Source organism: Hemitrygon akajei, chromosome 8 (genome assembly GCF_048418815.1).
Source record: "Hemitrygon akajei chromosome 8, sHemAka1.3, whole genome shotgun sequence".
Lineage (NCBI taxonomy): Eukaryota > Metazoa > Chordata > Chondrichthyes > Myliobatiformes > Dasyatidae > Hemitrygon > Hemitrygon akajei.
In genome coordinates, this window is record NC_133131.1 from 14770459 (window position 1) to 14783846 (window position 13388).

At 42.7% G+C, this 13388-nt stretch overlaps 1 protein-coding gene across 1 annotated transcript in view; it reads right to left on the reverse strand.

The window, feature by feature from the left end:
- LOC140731661 (LHFPL tetraspan subfamily member 7 protein) overlaps nucleotides 1-13388 on the reverse strand; it is a 313609-nt gene that overhangs the window by 134941 nt on the left and 165280 nt on the right. Inside the window, exon 2 of the mRNA XM_073053296.1 lies at nucleotides 2838-2976. Within this exon, the coding sequence (XP_072909397.1) occupies nucleotides 2838-2976 (139 nt within the window). The remainder of the gene's footprint in view (nucleotides 1-2837; nucleotides 2977-13388) is intronic.

Genomic DNA, 13388 nt, shown 5'->3' on the forward strand with positions numbered 1-13388 from the left:
AGATTGAGGGGAGATTTGATAGAAGTATACAAAATTATGAGAGGTATAGAAGGGTTGAATGCAAGCAGACTTTTTCCACTGAGATTAGGTAGACTACAACTAGAGACATAGAAACATAGAAAAACTACAGCACAATACAGGCCCTTCGGCACACAATGCTGTGCTGAACATGTCCTTACTTTAGAAATTACCTTGAGTTACCCAGAGCCCTCTATTTTTCTAAGCTCCATGTACCTGTCCAGGAGTCTCTTAAAAGACCGTATCGTATCCGCCTCCACCACCACCGCAGCAGCCCATTCCACACACTCACCACTCTCTGCAAGAAAGAACTTACCCCTGACATCTCCTCTGTACCTAATTTCCAAGCACCTTAAAACAATGCCCTCTCATGCTAGCCACTTCAGCCCTGGGAAAAAGCCTCTGACTATCCACACAGTCAATGCCTTTCATCATCTTAGACACCTCTATGCCAGCAACAAGCTCCCCTTCCATTTTAGGTGCTGGAAGAAGAATGTGACACTGCCCTAGTTAGAGCACATTCCGCTTTTTGATGCAAGCTCACTCCCTGAGGTGGCAACAGCATACACCTTACTTTTGTATCCTCATTACCGTGCCTTGAAAAAGCATTCAGCCCCCACTATTTTCACGTTTCACTGTCTCAGTTTCTAGATTTAAAACATATTGAAATAAGAATTTTGAGCTAATCTATAAATGTCAATAAGAGAAAAGAGCTGATTGTGGACTTTAGGAAGAGCAAGACGAAGGAACACATTCCAATCCTCATAGAGGGGTCAGAAGTGGAGAGAGTGAGCAGTTTCAGTTTCAAGTCAAGATCTCTGAGGACCTAACCTTGGCACAGACTGGATGGGCCGAAGGGCCTGTACTTTTCTATGACTCTATGACCCTCTAAGATCCAGCTGGATTGGGGACGTATCCAGTTTAGATTCTGAGGAGCACACTAATTGTACATCAGCATTTGAGCATGGGTGTTGAGTGATCACAAGGATAAGTGGTGAACCTGCTTGCTGTCCTCTCTCATGCACACTTCTGGACCTCCCTCAGCAGCTGAGCCTGTGAATACACTACATAATTTTGCCCAGCCTGTTGGCTTCTGATTGATGGAAACATTAATCCTGAAAGTAGAAAACCTTTCCAGCCACCATCTAACTAGTTTACCGCTCACAAGAGGCTTGGAGCTCGTTAATCTTTGCCCACATTCACTCGATAGATGGAGTAATTTTCATCTAAAACCTTCAGAGTCAACCCAAATCTTTACAATGCTATTCAAGCGGTATGACATCTGCTACTCAAAACTAAGAGGCTTCAAAAAAAATTCAGAAGCCAACTGCAACTTAATCACTGGAAAATTCACTGAACAATTACATGTATTCAGATGATTAAGTAACACTACAAGAAAGCATAGGAAAGTTAAATTACAAAAAAAACCAATTCCACACCCTAATCCAACATTGAGACAAGTGAACCATAGTTGGTCTCAGTAGTTTTGTGATGAGAAGGTAGATAATGACTAGCTTTCCTCACCCTGACACATTCTTGCATAACTATTGGGCGGTGATTAGGTTAGGATGGCTCTGATAGAATTTACACTCAAACCATCATGAAGACACGATCATGTGAACAACCTCCTGTGGAAACGTATTCCATCAAGGAATCTGTGCTTTCGATATGGAGATAATATTAATATTAACTTTGAGTACAATAACACTCAGCACATTTACTGGAGATGTTGTATCATGGTCTGGTACAGCAATGTGAATGCACTGGAATCTAACAAGCAGAGGATAATGGACTCAGTCTAATACATCACGAACACCTCACTCCTCACGAAGGCAACATCGATTATCAAAGATCCCACCATCTGGGCAGGAGGTATAAAAGTCTGAAGTTCCGCACCACCAGGTTCAATATCAGCTACTTCCCTTCAACCGCTCGGTCTCAAACCAACCCGCACAACCGTGATAACCGCTTCGGTACAGCAACACCATGACCACTTTGTACAAAATAAACCCTGTATTTTTCAGTAAACATTTTACAATCTTTCTTGTAAACATTGGGTATAATTTATGAATTATGAATACTGTTTATATGATGCCATGTGCTCGTGATGCTGTTGCAATAAGTTTTTCACTGCACCTTTGCACACACGGACTTGTGTAAATGGCAATAAACTCAACTATTGAAGTCTTTCCTGCTTGGTGTGCACTTTGGGAATTTGTGGCTGTAACATCTGTAAGATATTATACACCCTCCATATTGGATGTTTCCAATAACGAGAGAATCTAGGACTAGAGGGCACACTCTCAGAATACATCCCTCTAGAACAGAGGTGAGGAGGAATTTCTTTAGATCGAGGCTGGTCAGTCTATTGTATTCGTTACCACAGACGTCTGTGAAGGCCAAATCATTAAGCTGAGGTCGATAGGTTCTTGCCTAGTAAGGGCGCCAAAGGTAATGGGGAAAAGGCAGGAGAATGGGATTGAGAGGGATAATAAAACAGCCATGATCAAACGGCGGATCTGACTCGAAGGGCCAAATGGCTTAATTCTGCTCCCATGTCGCATGGGTTTTACAAACTTTGATAGGTATCAGCTGATATTCCTTTGACTTAGCTTGAAGGTTTGATGCTAACTGCTGGTGAGTTACTGCAAAAGTTGCAATGAAAACACAACCTTAAATTTAATTATCAGCCATCTAATTAACCACTGTGTGTGAAGAGTAATTGTTAAATCCCACACGGAGCTCCCATGATTAAACACCACCGTGGCAGCGCAGTGGTCAGCAGACACAGAGAGAGGTACTCAGGAAGATTCACTCACCCGCTGTTGTCTGCATGTAACCAGCTAGTGTGCAGATCCTCTTCTCGCACTGACCGCTTGGCAGGAAGATGGTAACGATGGCCAGCAGGGCGCTGATAGCCAGCAGAACACAGCCTCCAGAGCACAACACAGCACTCGTCTGAAACATCGAGAGGAGCAAAGATCTCAGTTACACTTCCCGTTTCGATTCTCCTGTGACCAGTCTATATGTCAAATTCAACTTTATTGTCATTATTTGTGATATTAATAAGATTGAAGGAGCACAGAGAAAATTTACAAGAATCTTACTGGGCCTTGAAGAAAGGTTGAATAGATTTGGACTTTATTCCCTGGAACGAAGGAGAATGAGGGGAGATTTGATAAAAGATTTGACAACTATGAAAAAAGCAGGCCACTTTTTCCACTGAGGTTCAATGAGACTAGAACTCGAAGTCATAGATTAAGGATGATAGGTAAAATATTTAAGGGGAACCTGAGGGGCATCACAAGAGTGGAACGAGTTGCCAGAATTGGTTGATGTCGGTTCAATTTCAATATTTAAGAGGAATTTGGTTAAGTTCATAGATGGGAGAGGTATGGAGGGCTATGGTCCAGTCCAGATGGGGCGAGTCAGAATAAGAGTTTAGCACAGACTAGATGGGCCAAAGGGCCTGTTTCTGTGCTGTAGTAATCTATGATTCCCTGAGTTACATTCTGGACCATTTCGAAGGGCAGGAAGAGTCAACTACACTTGTGTGGGTCTGGAGTTGCCTCTTGGCCGGACTAGATAATGATGACGTGTTTCCATCTCTCAGGAACATTAGTGAACCAGGTGGGTTATCAGTAACAGTCTGTCTTAATAAGCTGAATGTGTTTAATTTAATTAACCAGCTGCAGTGGTGGGATTTGAACTCAGCACTCATCCAGTTCTCCTTATTAGGCCAGTAACATACAAGACGAGCACAATTATCAACAATCACCAGTCTCTTTCATGTCTGGAAATACTAACAGCGGTTAAACAGACAAATAAGCAGCTTTGTATTGGGTCAGGGGGTAAATATATATTAGAGGTTGGCACCGTAAGTTGGGACTGGGCACAGGAGACAAGTACTGGGTACAGGAGGCAAATACAGGGCACAGGAGGCAAGTACTGGGCATAGGAGGCAGGGACTGGCATGGATCATAGTTTCACTCTGTCTTAACAGTTGTGGCAGTAGGGTTGTTGTGTGCACATTAACACATGTATACACACACACACGCATACATGCACTCACACACATACATATATATATATATATATATATACACACACACACGCACGCACGCAAAACAGTAGCGTAGCGGTTAGCAACTCGCTTTACAGTGCCAGTGACCGGGGTTCAATTCCCACCACGGCCTGTAAGGAGTCTGTGTGTTCTCTTCGTGAATGTGAACGTTTCCTCCGGGTGCCCCAGTTTCCTCCCACATTACAAAGATGTATGGGGTTAGAAGGCTAAGAAGAAATGAGGAAAGAATTGGCTATAGTGCGCAGGACAGATACACACAGTGGGCTTTTTATTAGGTACCTCCCCTTCCTAATAAAGTGGCCACTGAGTTTTATGTTCATGGTCTTTAGCTACTGTAGCCATCCACTTCACAGTTCGATGTGCTATGCATTTGGAAATGCTCGTCTGCACACCACTGTTATTTGAGTTACTGTCACCTTCCTGTCAGCTTGAACCAGTTTGGCCATTCTTCTCTGACCTCTCTCATTAACGAGGTGCTTTCACCTACAGAACTGCAGCTAACTGGATTTTTGTTTTCTGTAACACTCTCTGTAAATTCTAGAGTCAGAGTACATTCCTTACAAACTTGAGATTCATCTCTCAACAGGCAGCCACAAAACAAAGAAACCCAGAAGACCCCATTAAAGAAAAGACCATCAACCACCCAATATGCAGAAAAAAACAAATCACGCAAACAATAAACACAAACAAAGAGCATTCTGAACTGAAGTTCACAGAGACAGTTGTATGTGAAAATCACAGGAGATCAGGAGCTTCTGAGATCCTCAAACCACCCTGTCTGGCACCAACAATCATTCCACAAAGTCACTTAGATCACATTTCTTCCCCATTCTGGTCTGAACAATACCTGAACCTCTTGACCATTTTTGCATGCTTTTATGCATTGAATTGCTGCCACTGGATTGGGCGCCAAGATTACGTAGCAGTTACGCGACACTATTATAGCTCAGGAGTTCCAGAGTTGGAAGTTCGATTCCAACACCATCTGTAATGAGTCTGTATGTCCTCCCCAGGGATGGATTGTGTGGGTTTCTGCTGGGTCTTCTGGTTCCCTCCCACCACCCAGACCATGTTCTCTTCTCATTGCTGCCATCAGGAAGAAGGTACTGGAGCCTCAAGACCCACACTGCCATGTTCAGGAACGGCTATTACCCCTCAACTAAGAGGCTCTTAAACCAGAGGGGATAATTTCACCTGCCCCATCACTGAACTATTCCCACAACCTATGGGCTCACTTTCAATGACTCTTCATCTCGTGTTCCCAATATTTATTGCCTATTTATTTATTATTTTCTCTTTTCTATATTTGCACAGTCTGTTGCTTTTTTTGCACATTGGTTGTTGCTCTGTCCCATTGGGTGTAGCCTCTCATTGATTCTATTGTGGTTCTTGGATTTACTGTGAATTCCCACAAGAAAATGAATCTCAGGGTTGTATATGGTGACATACATGTACTTTAATAATAAATTTACTTTGAACACAGAGGCAGAGTTAACGAACTAAAGACTGGGATAGATTTAGAATCTAGCAAAGGACAAAACTGATAGTAATGTCAGAGATAGATTTAGAATCTAGCAAAGGACAAAACTGATAGTAATGTCAGGGATAGATTTAGAATCTAGCAAAGGAGGAGAATAATGGTAATAAAGACAGATAATAAATTATGAGAGCAAAGTAGTGAGGAATATATAAAAAAGACAATAAGAAATTCTTTAGGTTGAGCAAGCCAGGTTTTTCTCTTTGAAAAGAAGGAGGATGAGAGGTGACGGTAGAGGTGTACAAGATGATAAGAGGAATAGATCAACAAAATCTCCATTATGTCCTGTATATAGTATGAGTAGACTACATATTTTCTTCAGACCTTTTCCAAATGCTCTCTTCTGGAAAGCACTAAAGGGCTATTGAAACTAAAGTTTAACACCATCTTAAAACTTTCTTTAATCAATCTAATCTAGTTAATCTAATCAATCATTCTAATTAGCTCCCCACCCCATTCTATCTATTACTTCAGTCACTGTAAACACTTTGAACCACTTCTTGTAATGCTGGTTAAATTGCAAATACATGCCTGCATTTATTCTCATTTTATTCCATATCCCATATTTGTTATTTTATTTTTATATAATTCTTTATTCTGTATTATTGTTGAATATTATTGTTTTTGGTACATGTCGCTCCAAGGCACCACAGCAAATTCCCAACACATGTAAATATGGTGAATAAAGTTGATTGTTGACGTGCTTAACCTTCAGTAGCAACTTCCAGTATCAGAGCTGCTACTTCTGAATGAATGTTGGGGCGTGGACACCGCTGGCAAAGCCAGTACTTATTGCCCATCCCTAACTGCAGTGTGGTGAAGGCACTCCCACAGATGGGGGGGGTGGGGGGCTGCATTCTCATAAACCTGCTGGGGCAGGCTGCATGTGGAGGTTGGAACGGACTGGGAGAGCTTCAGAAAATCGCCTCATGAAACACCTCCATCTCACAAATACCACTCAGTCAAGTGAATATTAGAGCCCTACTGCAAGACAACCTCAGTTACGTTATATCCCAATGATTGCTGCTGAAGTCCATTGTTGTTTCTATTACAGTCAATTCCTTTTTGAATTAAAAGGTTTTCTCCTTTCTATCATGGCTCTGTCTCATATTACAGCATGTTCATTTATAACACAGATACAGTGGTCTCATTTATATTACAACACATTACACACCCCGAGAGCCTTCCTCTCCACCAACAGATTTCTGAATGGTTCGTAAACCCATGAACAATACCTCATTACTTTGCTCTCTTTTTGCACTGCTTATTGATTTTTTATTGTAAGTTACAGTAGTATTTTTATGTACTGTACTGCTGCTGCAGAACAAATTTCACAACCTACAGTATGTCAGTGATAATAAACCTGAATCCGACATCTCAAGAGTGAAATTCAATGATAATTTTTATATATATATCACAGCTCAATTTGACTACAACGTCGTCTCCTCTCCAAAGCTTTCATATCTTTTGGAAAGTGTGGCAATCAGACCTGAACGTAATATTCCTGTGCTGACTGAACAAGCTTTTTTAGAAACGTGACTTACTTGCTCTTGCACTGTAAGCCCCTATTTGTAAAGCCCAGAGTTCTGTAAGCTTTGTTTCATCTCGTAGTCAACTTGTACAATTCACAGCCATAATTTTGTTTTGCTTTGTACTTTTGCCACAAAACAACAAATTTCACAACATACATCAGTGATAATAGATCTGACTCTGATGTGTTTCAGCAGAGAACAACCACTTTCAAGGACTCTACAACTCATGTCCTCAGCAATATTTATTCTTCTGTATTTGCACAGTTTGTCTTCTTTTGCACATCGGTTGCTTGTCAGTCTTTGTGAGTAGTTTTTCACTGAGTCGATTGTATTTCTTTGTTCTTCTGTGAATGTCTGCAAGCAAATGAATCTCGGTGATATATATGTACTTTGATAATAAATTTTCTTTGAACTTTGAGAGCTCAAGGCATCACGCCAGGCTGCTATAGGTGGACAGTCATGAACTGGAGCTGAGAGAGCTCTACCATCAGGTTAGTTGCCAGTCCTCAGTGCAGCTGAGGGACGTGGACTGGAATTTAAACTTGCTGGGTTTCACAGGGTTGCAGTGTGTCTAGAGCACTGTGCAAAAATCCTGGGCACATATTTACATATAGCTAGGGTGCTTAAGACTTTTGCACTGAACTGTATTTGTCAACGTGGAGCAGAGAGCGAGTTTGTAAATCTGGCGGGAGCAAAGGACGTTGGGAATGGCGAGGGTGGAGCGCCGCGGGAGGGGTGTGGGACAGGTGGCAGAGAAGGAATGCCAGGAGTGGGAGGAGGCACGGGTGCAGACACACCCAGCCCTGAGACACCTGTCAAGGTCATTTGATCCCAAACAATTGGTTTATTGATCATTACAGAATGTCTCTCTGGTGCTTTCTGCACCCTCCCCTCTCCCTTCCCCTTTTCCCAACCATGATTCCCCTCTCCCTGCCCCTTTCCCGCTCTCAGGCCACAATAGAGACCCATATCAGAATGAGGTTTAACGTCACTCACATATGCCATGATTTTTTTTTGTGCAATACATAAAATTACTACAGTACTGTGCAAAAGCCTTAGGCACCCCAGCAGTAAACATGTGCCTAAGATTTTTGCACAAGTACTGCACACGTTAAAGAGCTTGTGTGCCACCTGTCCATAAACACATGATATGCAGTTTGTTACAAACACAGGAGAATCTGCATTTGCTGGAAATCCAGAGTAGCACACACAAACTGCTGGTGGAACTCAGCAGGTGAGGGGAAAAAGGAGTAGACATTTCAGGCCGAGACCCTTCATCCAGACTCGGTAGCAGTTTATTAATGGATGATAATTGGGGCAGACACAATACCATTTGCCCCAGCTTGTATTTACCACCTGATTGCACAGAACATCAGAGCAAGATAAGAATACCAGGACCGGCTTTAGCGTTCCTGACGGGCACCATTTATGAGCCTATCAGACATGCACTGTTGCTCTAGTCTAGAAAGTTCATCAATGGCAGCAAACGTGTAAAGAAAGATCTCTTTACAAACTGACAATACAATCTCTGTCAGTGTGGTGTAAGGGGACAGAGCAAACATAATTGAATTTTCTCACTGTGAAGTGTCATTTCAATTAGATAGTGTCTGTTCTACACTTCAATTCCATTCGCCTGCTGGTGTTCTCTCTTCTGGTTCGTGCCCTTACTTAACCGAGGTCTATCGATTTCAGTTCCGAAAGCTCCTGTTTCCCCCAGCATCCACAGTCCCTCAGCTTCCAGTGTGTGTGAAAGGTACTCAGCACGTGCTTATTAGGATTTAACACCTCATACTGGAACCAGATGTGTTCCCGTGGAGACGCAGCAACCCGGCAGAAGCTGAAATCTGGAGCAAAAGCTCACTCAGGTGGGCAGGTGATGTTTCAGGCCGAGACCCTTCTCCTGACCAGTTGATCTGAAACGTGGACCGTCCATTTCCCTGCACAGTGCGGCCAAAGCATTCAGGCTTTGGGACGGAGGTGGTCGGTGCACGGGCAAATGTTGCTTTGGGAGCCTGCAGGCAACTGGGATGGGTTGAGCCCGTGCAATGCAAGATTCCTGCTTGCTCCCAGGTGCGGGGGGAAGGGGTGTGTGTGTGTGTGTGTGTGTGTGTGTGTGTGTGTGTGTGTGTGTGTGTGTGTGTGTGTGTGTGTGTGTGTGTGTGTGTGTGTGTGTGTGTGTGTGTGTGTGTGTGTGGGGGGGGGGGGGGGGAGGGGTTACACCAATCATGAAAGGGCGTTGTGATACCGTAGTAATTAGCCCAACGCTCCACATCGCCAGCTGTAAGACTGTGGTTCGATTCCCGCTGTACGTTTGTACGTTCTCCCCGTGATGGCGTGGGTTTCCTCTGAGTGCTCAGGTTTCCTCCCACATTTCATAAACATATAGTTAGGTTTATTGAGCTGTGAGCATGCTGTGTTGGTGCCGGAAGCTCCTTTCCTCTTGCTATTTTGTGCAATTTTGATCAAGGTTGAGTGACCTGAATCACTTTGCGTTACAACAGTGGTGTGCAGAAAAGCATCTCTAAATGCACAACATGTTGAACCTTACAGGTTACAGCAGCACAAGGCCACACTGGGATCCACTCCTCAACCTAATGAAGAAGCCACTGAGTGTATTTTCCACATCCTACCCTCAAAAATGCCGCTGATTAACAATGAAGATAAACTTCTTGACTGTACAGTGTTCCACTTGACCCACTCCTTCCTTGATGTTTTCCTGCCACTGATCATTTCTAGTCTTACTGACTGCACTGACAATGCTTTTCCTTGTATAAGAGATGCAGAAGATCTCTAATTTCTCATAAGTTTATACTATGTTCAATAAAGCATCTAAACTTATATCTGATAAAGGAATAGGCTCATTTATAGCCAAGAACACATTTCTCATCCCAAATTCTATGTACTTCCAAGTCCTAATCCTGATTTGGAGTAGTATATGCCATTATCATGTGAGGCTAATGAACATAATTCCAGGCTGCTCGTGTTTTTTTGAGATTAGTGATGATACTTTTTAATAGTTGGCATTATTCCCTTTTTATTACAAGATTAATACGCTAATTAAATTTATTCCACAACTTGGATAACTGCACAAAATCAGTATAAGGTGACAGCGATCCCTGGTGTCACAAATGCAGCTCTGTGCTTTGTATACCAGGTTACTGCTTGAGATTTGGCTAAGCCTTCATTAACCTGCTCAAAGGAATAGCCTTTCACCATCTCAGGGAATACCAGAATGCTCTGCAGCCAATCAGGTGCTGTGTTGTCACTACGACAACGTGGGGATGCAGAGCGGGATATTCATAAAGCAAACACGAGGAAATCTGCATTTGCTGGAAATTCAGCAACACACACAAATTGCTTCGGGCCCAAAACGTTGACGGTGCTTCTTCCTATAGATGCTGTCTGGCCTGCTGTGTTCCACCAGCATTTTGTGTGTGTTATTTATAAAGCATTCACATTGAACACCACAGCACATGAGCTGGCCTTTAGCCTGTGACATTAGCGCCTGAAACAGACTTCAATGTTAGCTGCTTAGACATCAACTGAGCCCCACTCGGGGGATAAGTTGTGGTTAGTACTCCTGAATACTAGCTACTGTATCCATCTGCAGAGTGTGTGCACAGAAATCAGACAAGGACTGTGTGTCTGTTCCTAATACCTGACCAGATCACTGAGCTTCTGTGAACATTAATCAACTAATCCCAACAGTACTCACTCTCTCACAGGTAAAGAGACGGCAGAGCAGCAGTTCATCAAAGCATCAAGTTCAAATTATATTTATTATCAAAGTGTGTATAGGTCACCATATACTACCCTGAGATTCCTTTTCTCGCAGGCACTCACAGGAAAAATAATGAAATACAATTGAAACAACAAAATCCCTAAAGGTTAATTTGCAGGTTGAGTCTATGGTGCAATGTTAGCATTCATTTCAAGAGGACTAGAATATAAAAGCAAGGAAGTAATGTTGAGACTTTATAAGGCACTGGTGAGGCTTCACTTGGAGTATTGTGAGCAGTTTTGGGTCCCTTGTCTAAGAAAGGATGTGCTAACATTGGAGAGGATTCAAAGGAGATTCATGAAAATGATTCTGGGATTGAAAGGTTTATCATATTGTGGAGAGTTTGATGGCTCTGGGCCTGCACTCACTGGAATTCAGAAGAATGTGGGGGAAACTCATTGAAACATATGAAATGTTGAAAGGCCCAAATAGAGTGGATGTGGAGAGGATGTTTCCTGTGGTGAGGGTGTCTAAGACCAGAGGACACAGCCTGAGAATAGAAGGCTGTCTATTTAAATCAGAGATGAGGAGGAATTTCTTTTACCACAGGTTGGTGAATCTGTGGAAGGAGGATCTGGAGGCCAAGTCATTGGGTATATTTAAGGCAGAAGTTAAAGGATTCTTGATTAGTCACAGCATGAAGGCTTATGGGGAGAAGGCAGGAGTTTGGGTTGAGAGGGAAATGGATCAGCCAAGATGAAATGGCAGAGCAGACTTGTTGGGCCAAATGGTCTAATTCTGCTCCTATATCTTATGGTGTTATGGTCTAAAAACTATACATAAACTAACATTGACAAACAACCAACGTGAAAAAGAATATATACTGTATACAATTTTTAAAAATAATACTGAGAACATGAGTTGTAGAGTCCTTAAAAGTGAGTCCTTGGGTTGTGGAATTAGTTTAGTGTTGTGGAGAATGGAGTTATCCACACTGTTTCAGGAGCCTGATGGTTGAAGGGTAATAACTGTTCCTGACCCTGTTGGTGTGGGACCTCAGACTCTTGTACCCCCTGCAACGGGAAGAGAGCATGTCCTAGATGCTGGGGGTCCTTGGGATGCTCCTTTTTTTGTGGCAGTATTCCTTATAGATGTGCTCAGTATTGAGGAGAGCTTTGCCAATAGGCAGAGGTTCATGTTATGAACTACATCTCATTCAGTGGAGAGGGTGCAGGCTAGCTCAGAATGGGAGGGCTGGCCGAAACCAGAGATTGAACAGAAGCAAAACTGCTGGATTAGCATTAGTACCCCAGCAAACAATGATCCTGGGTTTCTGCTGTTGACTCTTATTAACATTGGACAATCGCCATTTATTTATTCAACATGTGCTTTGCTAACAAGAGAAAGCGGATGGTATTGACCTCAGGAGAACTTGCACCACTCACACCAACTTTACATTGGTGGCACAGCAGAAGAAACCCCTGGAAGTGCACATCTCACACAATCTGTCACGGTCCCAGAACACATACTACACTATCAAGAAAGCTCACCAACACTTCTACTTTCTGAGGAGGCTGAAGAGAGCTGGACCATGCACATCTATACTCATGTCGTTCTACAGATGTGCGGTAGAGAGCATCTTAAAGAGCTGCATCACTGCTTGGTACGGAAGCTGCGCTGTGGTGGACAGGAACACTCTACAAGACTGTCCAATTCATCTCTGGCACCAGCCTACTCACCATCAATGACTTACTGTGTACGGCAAAAGTGCCAGTGACATCACCAACGATTCTCACGAACTGTTTATCTCATTCCTGTAGGGAGGAGGCCACAGAGCATCCACACCAGGACCACCAGACTCAGAAACAGTTACTTTCCCCAAACAGTAAGGCTGACCAACACCTCCACCCACTAACCCACCCCTCCACACCCCAAGCACCACTACTTTATCATTTTCTTTCAGTCACCTTATGTACAGACACTCCTGTGCCTTGTGTCACTTTATGGACATAATCAATCCATATATATATATATATATATGTAATAAACTTTTTAATGTATTGATATTCATTGTGTTTTAAAAAATGATTATTGTGTTCTTTATCCTGTTGAGTTTTATTGTCCTGCATTGGTTCCGGAGTAACAGTTACTTCGTTCTCCTTTACACTTGTGTACTGGAAATGATATTACACAATTTTGAATCCGAATCTTGCATTTTTGAATCTTTGAAACATGCTAAGCTAAGAAAGAAGGACCCAAAGAAGAGATTTCCCCACAGATGGAACCCAATGCACTTTGAAGGACCTCTGAATGACTGGGAGCTGTGAAAAGGGGCAGTATAAATGCAAAGGCTTGTCTTTGATTATTTCTCACACCGACTCACCAGTATTGCCTTGAACTTTTAATTCTGTTGAAGTTTAACTTTCTATCTACAGATTGGGTTCATGGATTCTGCCTTGTCCTTCCTCCCAAATGGCTTTTCCTTCTGAGTATCTT